The sequence below is a fragment of the Mya arenaria genome, chromosome 4 (assembly GCF_026914265.1).
Source record: "Mya arenaria isolate MELC-2E11 chromosome 4, ASM2691426v1".
Lineage (NCBI taxonomy): Eukaryota > Metazoa > Mollusca > Bivalvia > Myida > Myidae > Mya > Mya arenaria.
This window is the reverse complement of record NC_069125.1, coordinates 74,509,270-74,524,835: the sequence shown is the minus strand read 5'-3', so window position 1 is coordinate 74,524,835 and position 15,566 is coordinate 74,509,270. Positions and strand designations below refer to the sequence as shown.

Sequence of the window (15,566 nt, the reverse complement as noted above, 5' to 3'; positions counted from 1 at the left end):
ATCATTTATGAAAGATAAAAGAAGTCTTCATTCTTATTAAATCCCCCTTTATACCCTGTTTGTCAGTGCATAGATTGTCACTAACATGCATCTGAGGTTATATTTACATTTATGATTTACATACCAAGTATAAAGTCAGTAACAAAACTTAGCTTAATAAATTTATTGCTCATATATAATCAAGCTGTGTAAAGAAATACATATTTAAATAATTATATAACAAATAAGAAAATCCTATCTTTACATTTCTTAAAAATAATAACAATGCTGCAATTAAAGTCTTGAATGTACTTGAAGAACTGTTTAATGTTGATCTGTTGAAAAACTTGACCAAAAAATTACTCTGAAGTATGATCATAATTGCTGTAAACAATTAATACATGTATGTAAGAGAAGACTGAAATCCAAAAAAACTTGGCATAACTGTTGAGAAAACAGGCGAGTATACTCTAGATTGAACAGCGTGTGAGGACAATATGAGGAATTATGCTGGCTGGAAACCTGAGAAAGTCATTGTCAGATACATGTAGGCAGACCACCGACTGGTCCAAAGGTTAACAGTGCTTTATGTGGTCATACAATGTAGATTGTGTAAAATATGAACTGTCAATATTACATGTCCGAGTATAAAGATGCAATTACAAAGAAATCATAACAAATACAAGTGAGATTTTGTATACGCATAAAATAAAGTATGAAAATAGATAAGTGACAGATATTATAAAAACATGTACTTAAGTGGGATATGAGATTATCAAAAACATTACAATGTAAGAAATACTATACTATATAAGTCAAAAGCCATTGTTTTATTTAAATATGATTTTTTTCCATAAATAGTTGCATTCATCTTGTTCATACTGTACACACAATTAACAATAGAACAATCTAATGATAAGCCTTCTTACTTCTCAGTTATAGGTTTATTGAATGGCTAGGTCTGACATTGTACTATGATCCCACTTATCAATCAAACCACCAATGTATACAGGTCAGCCAATTATTAAAAAAAAGAAACTTTCATCAGCCGTTTCACTAAGACAACCACAATCTTATCTTCTTTCATCACTGTCACATAGAATGTGTGAACTCTTCCCAGAAATACAGGTCATATCAATATATTGATGTTGATGTTCTAGGCCAGACATATAAACACCTTAGGAACATGATTAGAAAAGACACCAGACAAGATAATGCTATAAAGTGCTGTGATGCAGATAACTTTATACCTTTCATATCAATAGAAGAAAACACTAAATCATGTAAAGAGAACAGTTCTTGTAAATCTTTCAATTAATTGAAATGGTTACTACTGTAAGTGGTTCTTTGTTTAACAAAGTAAAATTGCATAAGTATGCTTGCAAATAGTACTTTTCTATCACATCAAAACAAGAAAACAAACTTCTCATAAAATTCTATAACTATGTACACATCTACCTAACCAAATAACTTAACAAAACAGGGATGACAATATGGCCTGTCATTTTGTTCCTTAAAAGTTCCTTTATTCAGCTGTTTGAGGCAGAAAGCACAGACAAAATGCTCCGGGTGGAACTTCTTGTACATGGCTGTGATGCATCTTCCAGTGATGGGCTTGGAGCAGCCCGCACACAGCGAGCCCCGTTTTAAGTGGTAGTGGTTCTCGCAGTATGGCAGGCCTTCGTAGTCAAAGAAACTGCCACCATTAAAAGGCTGGTGACACTCCTGAAATATTCATATAGATAATTATAATACACGGCAAAACTGAAATGCAGATGGTGGCAAGCTCACTCCTTACCTTGGAAAGGTTCAAAACTTTTCCATTACTATGTATTTACAATTGTTTGAAATATCAGTTAATGCAAATTTGCAATTATTCTTGAGGATGGTTCATCATAAATGCACATGTGGACCCAATCATAACTTATTTTTGACGTTCTATGAAACAACAGTTTGTCAAGTAACATAAGACATACCCAGCAGGCAAAACACTCTGGGTGCCAGTGTCTGTTGAGCCCAGAGATGTAGTTGTCAACAATGGCTCGCCCACACCCACCACACTTGGGCGCAAACAGCTCAAAGAAGTCAGCCCTTTAAGCGAAGACATGAAGATATCCATTAGGTTTTACTTAGAAATATAAAAGAAAAGGCAATGGGAAAGAAATATTTTCTGACAGAGAGAAAAATCAGGATGAATGGAAATATGTGTGTTGTGAGCATAATATATGGTATGATACTGACATTGTTAGTTCTTTTTGGTTTTCTTACTTTAATTCTGAAGGCAAAAATACTCTTAATTCATCCACTTGTTTAAGCTTGTGTTATCATGGAGATATGTACCTGCAGTAGGCCTTGCCATCCTTTTCATGGAAGCCCTCGTCCCCGAACGGCCGGCCGCATTGACCACAGAAGAAATGCTCCGGATGCCATGTCGCGTTCAATGCTGTCACACATTTCTGGAACACACACAACCAGTACACTTTATAACGATTATTCAAGTCATAAACAAAGCTAAATATCCCTTTTTAAAAGACAACTGTGTCATAATACTGAAATTTAAAAACAAAATTTTATTTTGGAGTTTAAATGATTTATCTATCAAATGTACTTATCAAGACAAACCATCTTAATATATGCACAATCAATTCCCTTTACATTTCTATTCTCTTCTGTTTTCACTTATAGGGTTTTTTAACGGAGTGCTGTTTTGCATGCTACAGACCCATTTCTGATGCGGGTGAAAAAGTTGTTTGGTACCAGCAGTCATGCACTTCTAAAATGGCATTCAAATGAAAATAACATTGTTTTTTTTATTTGATGCTTTGTTTCTATGGTTTTGTTTGTTTCTATGGTTTTGTTTTATTTAACTTAATTTTTAAGAATAATGTTTGGTGTATAAAATGTAGGAATATGATGAAGGACTAATGTTAGAAACAAGTCATTGTTCAGTCACTATGGAAACCCAGTTTGGTAAAAAGAGATTCCCCATAATCCTTAAATTCCCCATTATTCTAAAAATATATCTAATGTCATAAATAAAATTCATGATTGATGACATACACATTGTGCCTAGACATGACCTAAGCAAATGGAATTCAGCTAAGGAATTTCTTGCAAAATTATGATTGGAATTATGTGTGCATGTATGGTGGCAATATTTTAAACTTAGGCTGAAAAAATAAAGAATTTTATCTGTTTGAAGTGAATGTCATTAAAAAGGTATCAAATTATATGAAAATATCTACTCTCATTCTTGTACAAAGCAAGATTGAGTTCCTGATGTCACACAATACTAATCCAGTTCAAAACTCATTCTTATATTTTCAAATCCATTCAACAACCTTTACTCAACTATAGATACTGAAATTTGAAAATTAAAGCATTTTAATGGTCACAAACATCTAATAGCCTATGCAACAGTAATGGCTTGCCTTATTAAATATAAATAAATGTCAGCAGCTCAATTGTTTTCAAATGTAATTTGTATTTTCTTTAATCGGTAATATAATCATATCCTATCATTCTCCATCTAATCATTTATTTCCCTTCATTCATACATTTTAATAGTCAACCTAACCCTCCTCACTCATCCTTTCTATCTTGCTCATTTCATTGTTCATATTTATATTATTATATTAACTGCCACCATATATGCATACAAACTTTCCTTCATTTTTTTAATTATATCATCAGGCTTTCACTCCAAATAATGACATTTCGCCGTAACCACATCTGGACTATTTGTATTTGTTATTCAATTTCCATCTTCACATATGGATTATGGATTGTTATTCATGCCATTTCGTTTATGCATGCAAATAGAAGCAACATTAAACCTACATCAACAATGGGGCCATTGCAGTATGCACATCTCGGAGCAAACAGGGAGTGATAGTCTCTCTCGCAGTAGGCGACACCATCGCGCTCGTAGAAATTCTTGGTGCCTAGCGTCTCGTGACATTGGGCGCATGTGAAGTGCTCGATGTGCCAGATCTTCCCTAAAGCTGTGATCACCTGCATGAAATATATCAAAAATTCATGGAAATGAAAACATACAACACAAGTGAAAACTATCCAGATCAAAATGAAAAGTATTATTAAATTAGCATTATAAGTTAAAGACTGTTTTTAGAATCTCAAGTTTTGTTATAATTTTGTAGAAAATGAGTATAAAATTTGACTGTTATTAGCAACAAGCTGAAGGCACCTGTCCGACAACGGGCTGGTTGCAGGCAGCACAGAGGCCCTTCGACTTGGTGTTGACGCCCTGCTTGCTCAGGTCAGACTGCAAGTCTCCCAACATGCTCTCAAGCTGTCCACCCGCTGACCCACTAGACATTGTCCCCGTACCTGGGCCAGAACTCTGCAAATATATTCAGACACAACATCAGCCCCACAGGTCACATGGATATGAGTGACTTTGAAATCCTTTTGTAGAATAACATGTTTTATAACGACATAAAATGTTTGAAATATCCCATTTACTACAGTGAAATAAATGTTTTGGAGATATTGTGATATAGATGTAGTGAACTTAACATTCACAAACCATTTATGTGTTAAGATTAAATCATTACACTGGGAGTAGTTGGTTACCTGCATGCTTGTATTGGCACCATAAGACTGGGAGTAGTTGGTTACCTGCATGCTTGTATTGGCACCATAAGACTGGGAGTAGTTGGTTACCTGCATGCTTGTATTGGCACCATAAGACTGGGAGTAGTTGGTTACCTGCATGCTTGTATTGGCACCATAAGACTGGGAGAGGTTGGTTACCTGCATGCTTGTATTGGCACCATAAGACTGGGAGTAGTTGGTTACCTGCATGCTTGTGTTGGCACCATAAGACTGGGAGAGGTTGGTTACCTGCATGCTTGTGTTGGCACCATAAGACTGGGAGTAGTTGGTTACCTGCATGCTTGTGTTGGTACCATAAGACTGGGAGTAGTTGGTTACCTGCATGCTTGTGTTGGCACCATAAGACTGGGAGAGGTTGGTTACCTGCATGCTTGTGTTGGCACCATAAGACTGGGAGAGGTTGGTTACCTGCATGCTTGTGTTGGCACCATTAGACTGGGAGTAGTTGGTTACCTGCATGCTTGTGTTGGCACCATAAGACTGGGAGAGGTTGGTTACCTGCATGCTTGTGTTGGCACCATTAGACTGGGAGTAGTTGGTTACCTGCATGCTTGTGTTGGTACCATAAGACTGGGAGAAGTTGGATACCTGCATGCTTGTGTTGGTACCATAAGACTGGGAGAGGCTGGTTACCTGCATGCTTGTGTTGGCACCATTACACTGGGAGAGGCTGGTTACCTGCATGCTTGTGTTGGCACCCTAACCCTGATAGATTGCCCTAATCTCGAAGAATTTTGTTACCTGCATGCTTGTGTTGGCACTGCTAGACTGAGATAGGTTACGGCTCTTCTGGGGTTTGGCATATGAGGGTTCACTGCCGGGGGAGGGGGAGCGACGCTGGGGCCCTCCTCCTGCCTTATCCTTCATCTGCAGGGTATATGCACATATATTAGCCTTTTATAGGAAAACATAGCAAGAGTACACATGTGCCAACTATTTTCAAGTTAACCTTAGGGAATAACTCACACATTTAAGCCTGGGAAGCAAATAATGTTAAAAGCACTATAGGAGTGTTGAAACTAATAAAAACAAGCAAATTCGTTGAATTGATATCCCCCGCCTGATTGGGCTAAGTCAAGAAATGGAAATCAATTGTTGATGAAACATACATAAATGAGTTTGAGTTTGCAACTGTTTGAAATAAAAAAAATATTGTATATAATGTACCCAGTGACCTCATTTTTGACCTCACATGACCTACTAGTTTCAAACTATTCCAAGATTTCATTGAGGCATTCTGATTAAGTTTCATGGAAATTAGAGCAGATGTATTGCCTCTCGAGTGTTCCCAAGATTTCTGTAAGATATTACCTAGTGCCCTAGTTTTTGAGCCATATAACACACTTTTAAAACGCAGTCGAAAACCTAAAAGAACATTCTGACCATATTTGAACTTAATCAGACCAATCACCACCATAAAATAGTTTCGGACAAGATTTTTGAAAGATTTGACCTTGTGACCTAATTTTCGATCATATGTGACCCAGTTACAAATAAGTCCAAGATTTCATCAAGGAAAACATTCTGATGAATATTTGATCATGTATAATGCCTCTGGTATGTTCCAAAGATTTTTCTAAGATTTGACCTTCTGACCTAGTTTTTGACCCCATGTGACCCACTTTTTTAAGTGGTCTATATTTAATCAGGGGGTACATCATGACCAACTTTGAACATAACTTGACCAATCATTACCATGATATGGTTCTGGACAATATTTTTCTAATATTTGACATAGTAACCTAATTTTTGATCATATGTGACCCAGTTTTATTTACAACCAAGAGTTTATCAAGGAAAACATTCTGATTAAGTTTCATGAATATTTGACCATGTATAATGCCTCTAGTATGTTCCAAAGATTTTTCTAAGATTTGACCAAGTGACCTAGTTTTTGACCCCACGTGACTCACTTTTTTAAGTGATCCATATTTCTTCAAGGGGTACATCATGACCAATTTTGAACATAACTTGACCAATAATTACTTTAATATGGTTCTGGACAAGATTTTTCTAAGATTTTACCTAGTGACCTAATTTTCGATCATATGTGACCCAGTTTTATTTACGACCAAGAGTTCATCAAGGAAAACATTCTGATTAAGTTTAATGAATATTTAACCATGTATAATGCCTCTAGTATGTTCCAAAGATTTTTCTGAGATTTGACCTAGTGACCTAGTTTTTGACCCCAAGTGATCAACTTTTAAAAGTGGTCGAGATTTGATCAAGGGGAACATTCTGACCAAGTTTGAACATTTTCTGACCAATGCCTACCAAGATATGGTAACGGACGGACGGACGGACAACGCCAAAACAATATCCCCCTCCCGAAATCTTCGATTCTGCGGGGGATAATGACAGTAATACTTATGTCGATGAGGGATTTGTATGTCCTTTAGGCTTCTGCTGTTCTGGTACTAATCTGTACATCAATATGGATAGTTATTGCTGGAGTATTTCCTGCAAAATGCTTGGAAATCTCTGAGGCTACTTAAAATTAATTTTAAAGATGATATTTTATTTCAATGGAGAACTCAGCTCAACTGAGAGGTTCTCAATATTATAATTGAATCATGACTTCAGAAGCTCAAAATCTTGAAACATCCTGTTTGATCCAGATCACAAGACCACATTTTGGCATAACAACATACGAACAGGAGTGATTAATATAATGTTGAAATAATCTGTTTAACAATCGTTGTAAAATAAAAAAAGATACAAAATGGTTTCTTCATAAACTTTTCTGTGTGCACTTTCAAAAGTCACAAACCTTTTGATTTTCATGTTTATGCAAACTGCAAATATTTAGGTTTCAAAACATTTTGTGTTAATTAAAAAAGGTTGTATAAGAAATACGTCAGAAGCTGATTTTTGCAGACACAAGAACACCAGTGTGCCTGTTGAAATCAACTGTGCTAATATGCAGTCGGGCAATAGGTTTATAATAATTAGCACCTACACCATTTCTTTTGGTTAAAAACTAAAAATCCGCAAATTGCCTGGCTTTGTTCTAGTAAATGTCATCATGACCATTGACCTATTGACTGCAAAATAAATAGAGGTAATATACTTATCATGGCCAATGTGCATACCAAGCTCCAAGACTCCATGACCTATACATTTGACCTATTGACCCCAAAATCTAACCCTAATCCTCATCTACTGACCATAAACAATGATAATTCCAAGTCTGTCTGCTAGGGATGGGCTTTACCGGGGAAAAACTTGTCACAATATATACAGCTTATAATTTCATCAGAAGACGTAGCCCAATACACTGATGCAAATATGAATAGATAAATATGGCAATTAATGTAGTTTTCATGTTTATATTATTATTGTTTCCCTTTCTACGCATTATAAACACCTGTCAGCATGACATGTAACTTGATTAATGTATTTATTCGTCCTTCTGACTTTGCATCTTCGCTATATTGCAGGGTTGTCTACAGTTTTCATGTACCAGTAATGCTGACCAAAATTAAATACAAATTGTACTTGGTCATTTACTGGATACAAAATGATTCTTTTATTCATTAAAGCAAAAAAGTCAATAAATAAAGTTATCAGGAAAAGTTCAAATACAATAACAACAGGCCCACGAGGGCCTATGCTTTACTGGCATGAACATATATAAACTGATCTCATATTCAAAGGGAAGCTATCATATGTTTCAAAAAGGGCAAAGAGAAAGAAAGTTGTCTCTCTCAAACGGAGAGACTTACTACAATAATAGACATCTCTTGGTACAAAGTTGTCTGCCTTAGAAAACAATTTTGTAGGGCTGCAGCATGTTAAGGGCCATAATCCAACCATGCATGGGGGGATCTGGCTGATCTAAAGCTCGCGTTCAATGCAACTGTTAACAGACGGACACATGAATGACGTGCCAAATCATAATCTCTTATGGCCTTGTTGCCAGTAATGCTTAAATTGGTTAAAACAAATGTCATATTAGACAAAAAAAAATATTGATATGATTGCCCCCTACGTTCCAAAGCTTATCACTTCTCTCGTGCATCACAGTTTTTTTTGTCATTTGATTATATTGCACATCCCTAGAGTCTGCCATGATTCGCAGGAGTCACAAAAATACCAATGGTTAGCAACACAAACATTTTGCAACAGACCACCAAAAACACTAAAAAATGTGAACTGTTCTGCGAAAATAGTGGTAGTATAAATGTTTGGAAAAAAATTGCATTTCAATATTTCAGGAGGATAAATATTTTCAACCTGTCAAAGTGTGAATCATTGAAACATAAGAATAGCTCAGTAATGATTCTGTTAAAAAAATAGCCTGAAAAGTGTGAGCATATTTATGGCAATTTCTACAGCCAAACTAGTACAAGATGCACACCTTGAAATCGGAGAGTGTTGCCATGAGAGTGTCGAGCTCCTGTGTGGCAGCACTGCTGGTCTGGCTGACAGGCTTGTGATCTCGGTATTGGACCTGCTGCCCACCATAACTCACAGGGCTACCCGGCCTGCAACACCCAATATCATACACTCACAATGGTACTGCAACATAAACTAATCTGGTTCCATCTTTATAATCATTACAAGAACAGTAATGGACTCCAACAGCTTTGACTCCGTACTGCAGTCATGCCTGGTTTCGTTCTAAAGCCCTACACTCTTTTTTTGCGATAGACACATTTTACTTTCCTAGTTTTGAATAGGAATATTTTCAGTTCATTTAGACAATCAATCCAGATGAAATGTAATACAATGAAAGTGATATTTTACATTCTATTTATGAAGAATCATCATTGACTGTCAGTTAAGCAGCGTATATTGTTTTGTGAAGGTTTAGCATTTGCAAACTCATCTAGTGGCAAAATCAAATCCTAGTGAAATATCAAATAAACCATTGTTAACTGATGTTATAATAATAACAATGCAATTGTAAACCTTGCAAAATTTCTCAACACAATATAATCATAACTTTGAAATATTTGTCACTCTGAATGACATATAGCTTTGTATTTAACCTGCACTGACATGACTTATTCTTTCTCTTGTCTTACATGAACGCCTTGAAATCAATCCCTCTAGTGCTTATGCAAGGAAACAACCGCTGGCCATCCCACACTATACATCTATTACTGGTGGCCAGTACTCATACTGGGGAATGTGGCTGTGCTCATGCAAACAGATAACTCCTGGCCATCCCACACTATACATCTATTACTGGTGGCCAGTACTCATACTGGGGAATGTGGCTGTGCTCATGCAAACAGATAACTCCTGGCCATCCCACACTATACATCTCTAACTGGTAGCCAGTTCTTACCCTGGGTAATGTTGCTGTGCTCATGCAAACAGATAACCCCTGGCCATCCCACACTATACATCTATTACTGGTGGCCAGTACTCATACTGGGTAATGTTGCTGTGCTCATGCAAGCAGACACCTCCAGGCCACCCTACACTTTACATCTATAACTGGTGGCCAGTTCTTACCCTGGGTAATGTGGCTGTGCTCATGCAAACAGATAACCCCTGGCCATCCCACACTATACATTAATAACTGGTGGCCAGTACTCACCCTGGGTAATGTGGCTGTGCTCATGCAAGCAGACACCTCCAGGCCATCTCACACTATACATTAATAACTGGTGGCCAGTACTCACCCTGGGTAATGTGGCTGTGCTGGGGGTACAGAGGTCTCAAGCTGGTCAAGCAGGCTGTCCACTGATGTCCCACCCCCTCCACGACCTGGCTTAGGGGCAACAGGGGGCGGCTGCTTCATGTCTGAATCACACATACAGGTATTGATCTCAGCTAGAGTAATAATATCAGCAACTTTATAATAGATGACAACTAATATGTTTGTTGGAGCCATATTGTGCAAGGGGCAGTCTTATAGTCCCTGGACCATCAAGGAAAGAAAATGAGTTTATTATATTAAAAAAACAACATTCAAATGTTAAACAGTTAATAAAAAGTTTACTGATATATTGTGTATAATTGCAACCAAAGACAGATTTAATGGAGCACTTTGAAATAGTACATTCTTTAAACTAAAACATATCATATTTCAATAAAACATATCGTATTTCAATGAAACAACCTTATTTTTGATAAAACAATTAATAACTACAGTATTTTTTAAATTACAACTTTGAAGAATCAACAGAAGCTGGTGTAATTTGAAGTGACGTCAAATTGTCAAAGAGTCAATAGGCACAAAGTTATTCTGTGACAGTGTTTTAATTTGAAGTGACGTCAAATTGTCAAAGAGTCAATAGGCACAAAGTTATTCTGTGACAGTGTATCATATTAACGCTGCACTCTCACAGATATAGCATTTTTACAAGTTTTTTATTTTTTGTCTTCGAAAGAGCAATTTTTTGCATAAATATCTGCAAACCAATGATATAAAATTGCTGACAAAAAATCAGATCGTAGATTTTCATATTTCCGTACAAAAATTAATGTTTTATGACTTAAACTGTTACTAACGGTTTAAGAAAAATGCATAAAACATCAATTTTTGAACTTAAATATAAAAATCTGCGATCTAATTTTTTGTCAGCAGTCTTATATAACTGGTTTCCTTGTTTTTGCCAAAATTGGCTCGTTCCAAGACAAAAAATAAGAAAGTTGTCAACACCTTCAATCTGTGAGAGTGCAGCTTTAAATGAAAATAAAAACTGATATTTTTTGTAAACTAGAAAAATGTTTTAGGATGCTCTGTAAAAGCCTTAAAGAGTGCAATGTTTTGGAAATACATCTGGCTATCTTTAATAGACCATGTTAGGTATAACGTGTTATATTAGACACACTATAAACACAAACATGCCTGTCCAACCATACATCCAAACAGCTTACCCAAACCATTTTACTCTTTAAGTTATCTTCACTATCATGTTAATAGTCTACGAAAGTTAACAAAATATTTCAAGCATGTAAAACGTGAAAAGGTTTTAGCTGTGATGAAAAACTCAAGTGGGTTTATTGGTATATACATATAAAATGGCACCCTAGATGAATTATTGAATATTTCTCTTTTTTCGCAGATACATTAGGGATAAATAATACATTCATAGATGTGACTTGTATTCATATATGGTGTAAATTGATATTTTGATGAAGTCAGTCCTGGAACTTTAGGACAGACCCTCATACTTCATTAATAACACAGAAATTACTAAGACAGCTATAAATAGCTAAAAACAAAATACTCAGTAGGCATATTATTTAAAAAGTATGTGCATTGTGTTACCAGGTTGGTCAGATTTCTTGTCGACCTCAGCCATGAACTGTGCAGAGTTGAGGTCAGAGAGGAGCTGGTCCAGCTCTGACAGGTTGTTACTGATAGCAGACATGTCTGGCTGGGGTGGAGCTTGCTGATATCCTTGTTGGGGTGGGGCTGACTGGTAGCCTGGTTGGGGTTGGGCTTGTTGGTAACTGGTTTGAGGCGGGGCTGGCTGATAGCCAGGCTGGGGTGGGCCCGGCTGGTAGCCGGGCTGGGCTTGTTGATAGCCGGACTGATGCGGTCCAGGCGAGTAGCTGGACTGGTGCGGTCCAGGCGAGTAGCTGGATTGGGGCGGTCCAGCAGGCTCTCGCCAATTGTACTGGCCGTCTCCTGAACCCCTAGAACTATGTGAGCTTGGACGACCCTTCAATACACACATGGATCAGTAAAAGGAAGTTATGTATAATAGTAAGGCAACAGAAACCAACAATGAAGGCACCTTTTCCATCATTTCATTTCTTTTAATTCTGCAAAAAATAAAAAAAACAGGTGCCTATATGTTGTCTATTTTCATTACAGCATAAAGTACCTACAAAGGAAGAGCACTGGAGTCATTTCAGCTGATAAGAGTTCATCAAAAGTGATTGTTTGTAACTATAGACTTCTAAATATGTAATGCCCAAGGATAGTAACGGACTTAAGTAATCTTAATAAGAATGCAAACATCACAATTGTTCATTGTTCACCATCAAATTGACCATTAATTTGACCAACCCTTTAATATTTGCATACATTTGCCCATACTGGTAGTAAATACAGTCCACCCAATGTTATATATGATACATGTCATGACTGTAGCTAACCTGTTGTTGTTGCTGGTAGTGTTGGGATGTGTCTCTGTAAGGAATGTTGCCCTGTGACCCCTGGGAGGAGCCCTGGGAGGAAGTGGACCCACGGTGGGGCTGGTACCCCTCACGTCTCACTTGCTGTACCTCGTACAGCGGCTGCTGCTGAAACAGGCAACCACACTTATGGTATAGTAAGTTAATTCTACATCACAATGATGAACAATAAAATACGCTCTGAAGTCCTTTTAAAGCGACAAACACATAATCATACTTTTTCAAAATTTGCTATATAGTGGTTGATTTGACTCGGACTCAGGCTTTACATCATGTCTAGGGAATGTCCTCACAAATATTATCATCATTATTGTCAAGTCAACACGTTTTTTCTCTCAAATTCATGTACAGTACAACATGAATATATTAAAGTAAATATAATAGGTAAGTATACACAAGGACAGTCACAATGATATTGTACAGTTCTAGTCATGTAAAATGTGTACAAACAAATGCTTAACATTTCAACTTGTCAACTTTCAACAGTGACTTCTGCTCAGGATAAGAAACAAGGGAGACAACTTTTGCAACCCTGCAGAACAATAATCCACACCATGCAGCCCATGCCTACCTGAGTGGGGGAATCTGTGGTTTGGTATATTTAGACAGATGATTTATGAGTTTACACTCTTCATCAAACCAGCAATTAACTCAACAAGATTTGGTCTGGGAATCAGATTACTATGTTTATAACTGTTTGCCTTAAATGACTCCAGAAATAAATTGTTACAGCAGGAGAAAAGAAATTTTGCCAAACACATAAGTGTATAATAACAGTAAATAATTATGAAAAATATGGTGAGAAGTAATAATCTAACAATGAAGATGATCAAATCTGGTCATAGTAATCAGCCATCTAAATCATACTCAAGTAATGTGATAGTTTGCATAAAGATGTCAATGAAATTGACATTAATACAAGTGACCAATAGATACATGTTTAAAGGCAATAACATCCCAAATACAAGCTACATTAGTAATCATACCTGATCATCAAACTGGTGAGGTGGTGGAATGGCATCTGGTAGGTCTTGAGGGGGTGGTGGTAGAGGGGGTGGAGTCTCGCTGACACGCCCACCGGGCTCTGGCTGGTTTCCGAGCTTGGGGGCAGGGCTGACCTGGGTAGCCGGACGAGCAGGAGGAGGCCCAGAGTTGTTGTATGAGATGTGGGCAGTTGTTGACTGCAGGTCAGCTAGAAGTGCATCTGAAATAAGAAAATATCAAGACTGATTTTGTGGCGTTAAGGTCACCATATCAAATATAATTTGTATTAATTATGAAGCAGTACATTGCTGTATAAAACCATGCATAAAGGCACACATTCCATACTAGTATTTTTGTTTGTTATATAGAATAACAGATGAACTAGATGTCATAACCTAATGAGTATTGATCTTTATAAATGGATGTGTGTACACCTTTCAAGGCATACATGCTATCACACATGGACAGTTTTTTGGTATATAAAAATTGTAACATGTATACAAAACATACAACACATATTTAGCATCAAATCTTAATACCAAACTCTGAACAACCGAGGGTTTTGTCATTCAAAAATGACAGCACGGTGCATTTTTATATAGCAATATTAATAAAGTTATTTGTATCAGTGTTTCACCCAACACACATTAAAGGTATCTCAGGCTAAACAGGGTGGTCCAGGGATCCCTTCCCAGCGCGTTTTTTTAGTATTTCATTCACTGATGGTGCAATTTGATGTATATTTTTAGGAGGCGTAATTAAGATGAGTTTCACAGTATATTGCATAACTTATATAAGCGCCCTTGAACGTATTTTTTTATGAAAAGGGCGCTCAACAAATCTGGTCTAATAATAATATAATATGAAATGACACGTGCCTGGATTAGGCATGTCCGACAAGGCAAGTTGGGAATCCAGCTCTGTCTGTCAAGGGATATCAGGGGATATACTGAGATATTTATATTTACATAGAAATTGAGCATTTTCAATAAATTCCAAATGATACACACAATGTTTAAAGGCATAAATAAACTACTGACCTGAGTCCATGCTAGCCAGACAAAATATCCTACACAAGAATAAATAATAAAATTCCTTGAATATGTTAAGGCTTTTAAAGAATGATGTAAAATAGCATGTGCCTAGAATTTGATTGCCAAAAATTTCACTACTATCTGATAATGTTCCACAAATAAACGAAAGTGTGCCTGCTTTTATACAGTAATACAGGTTGCACAGATCCCCCATAGAATTGTAAAACAAGAGTGTAGCCGAGCAAAATGGTCATCTGTTTTTTTTATTAAATAAGGAACATAAATTGACATTTATCAAGAGCAATAGGCCTTACCACACATGTGGACATTGTCACTGGTAATATTTAAAACAAGTTTAATGTTATTTATAATCTTGAACCCTTATGACACTAGTTAAAGTTTTTTCTGTCAATCAAGGGGCAGTACGCAACAATTATTAAAACTCGTGTAATAGGTCTTTCTTCACATGTTTATTTTGTCACTTGTAAAATATGTACAAAGTTTCATGTGAACATCTTGAATAATCATTATGTAATGGCCAAGTTAAAGTATATGCAGGACCTTCCAAACTATCAATGGAAATAAGTCTGAGGCACAGGCCTTGCTGTTCATGTGCGTTTCCTTTCTGAAAACATGTGTCACAAGTTTCATTTTAATATCTGTAACATCTTTTTCCAAGTACTGTCTATAATAGGAAAGGGTTTTTGCAGACTAACGCCAATGACGTTAACTCAACCGAAGCTAACTCGGCTGATACCAATGACTATTACTCAACTGACGCCTATGACACTAACTCAACAGGCACCACTGACAATAGCTCAA

The 15,566-nt window shown here is 36.7% G+C and overlaps 1 protein-coding gene across 3 annotated transcripts in view; it reads right to left on the bottom strand.

The window, feature by feature from the left end:
- Positions 1-148: 148 nt before the first annotated feature.
- LOC128232891 (leupaxin-like) overlaps positions 149-15,566 on the bottom strand; it is a 36,132-nt gene continuing 20,714 nt past the window's right edge. For 2 of the 3 annotated variants that reach the window (XM_052946679.1, XM_052946677.1), the window contains exons 2-12: positions 13,713-13,930; positions 12,688-12,834; positions 11,852-12,248; positions 10,257-10,377; positions 8,981-9,107; positions 5,359-5,484; positions 4,187-4,342; positions 3,820-3,993; positions 2,320-2,435; positions 1,956-2,070; positions 149-1,704 (exon numbers count right to left, since the gene is read on the bottom strand). In XM_052946679.1, coding sequence (XP_052802639.1) covers positions 1,438-1,704; positions 1,956-2,070; positions 2,320-2,435; positions 3,820-3,993; positions 4,187-4,342; positions 5,359-5,484; positions 8,981-9,107; positions 10,257-10,377; positions 11,852-12,248; positions 12,688-12,834; positions 13,713-13,930 — 1,964 coding nt within the window. In that variant the 3' untranslated portion in view covers positions 149-1,437. The remainder of the gene's footprint in view (positions 1,705-1,955; positions 2,071-2,319; positions 2,436-3,819; positions 3,994-4,186; positions 4,343-5,358; positions 5,485-8,980; positions 9,108-10,256; positions 10,378-11,851; positions 12,249-12,687; positions 12,835-13,712; positions 13,931-15,566) is intronic. The other variant, XM_052946678.1, reaches the window with a different exon arrangement.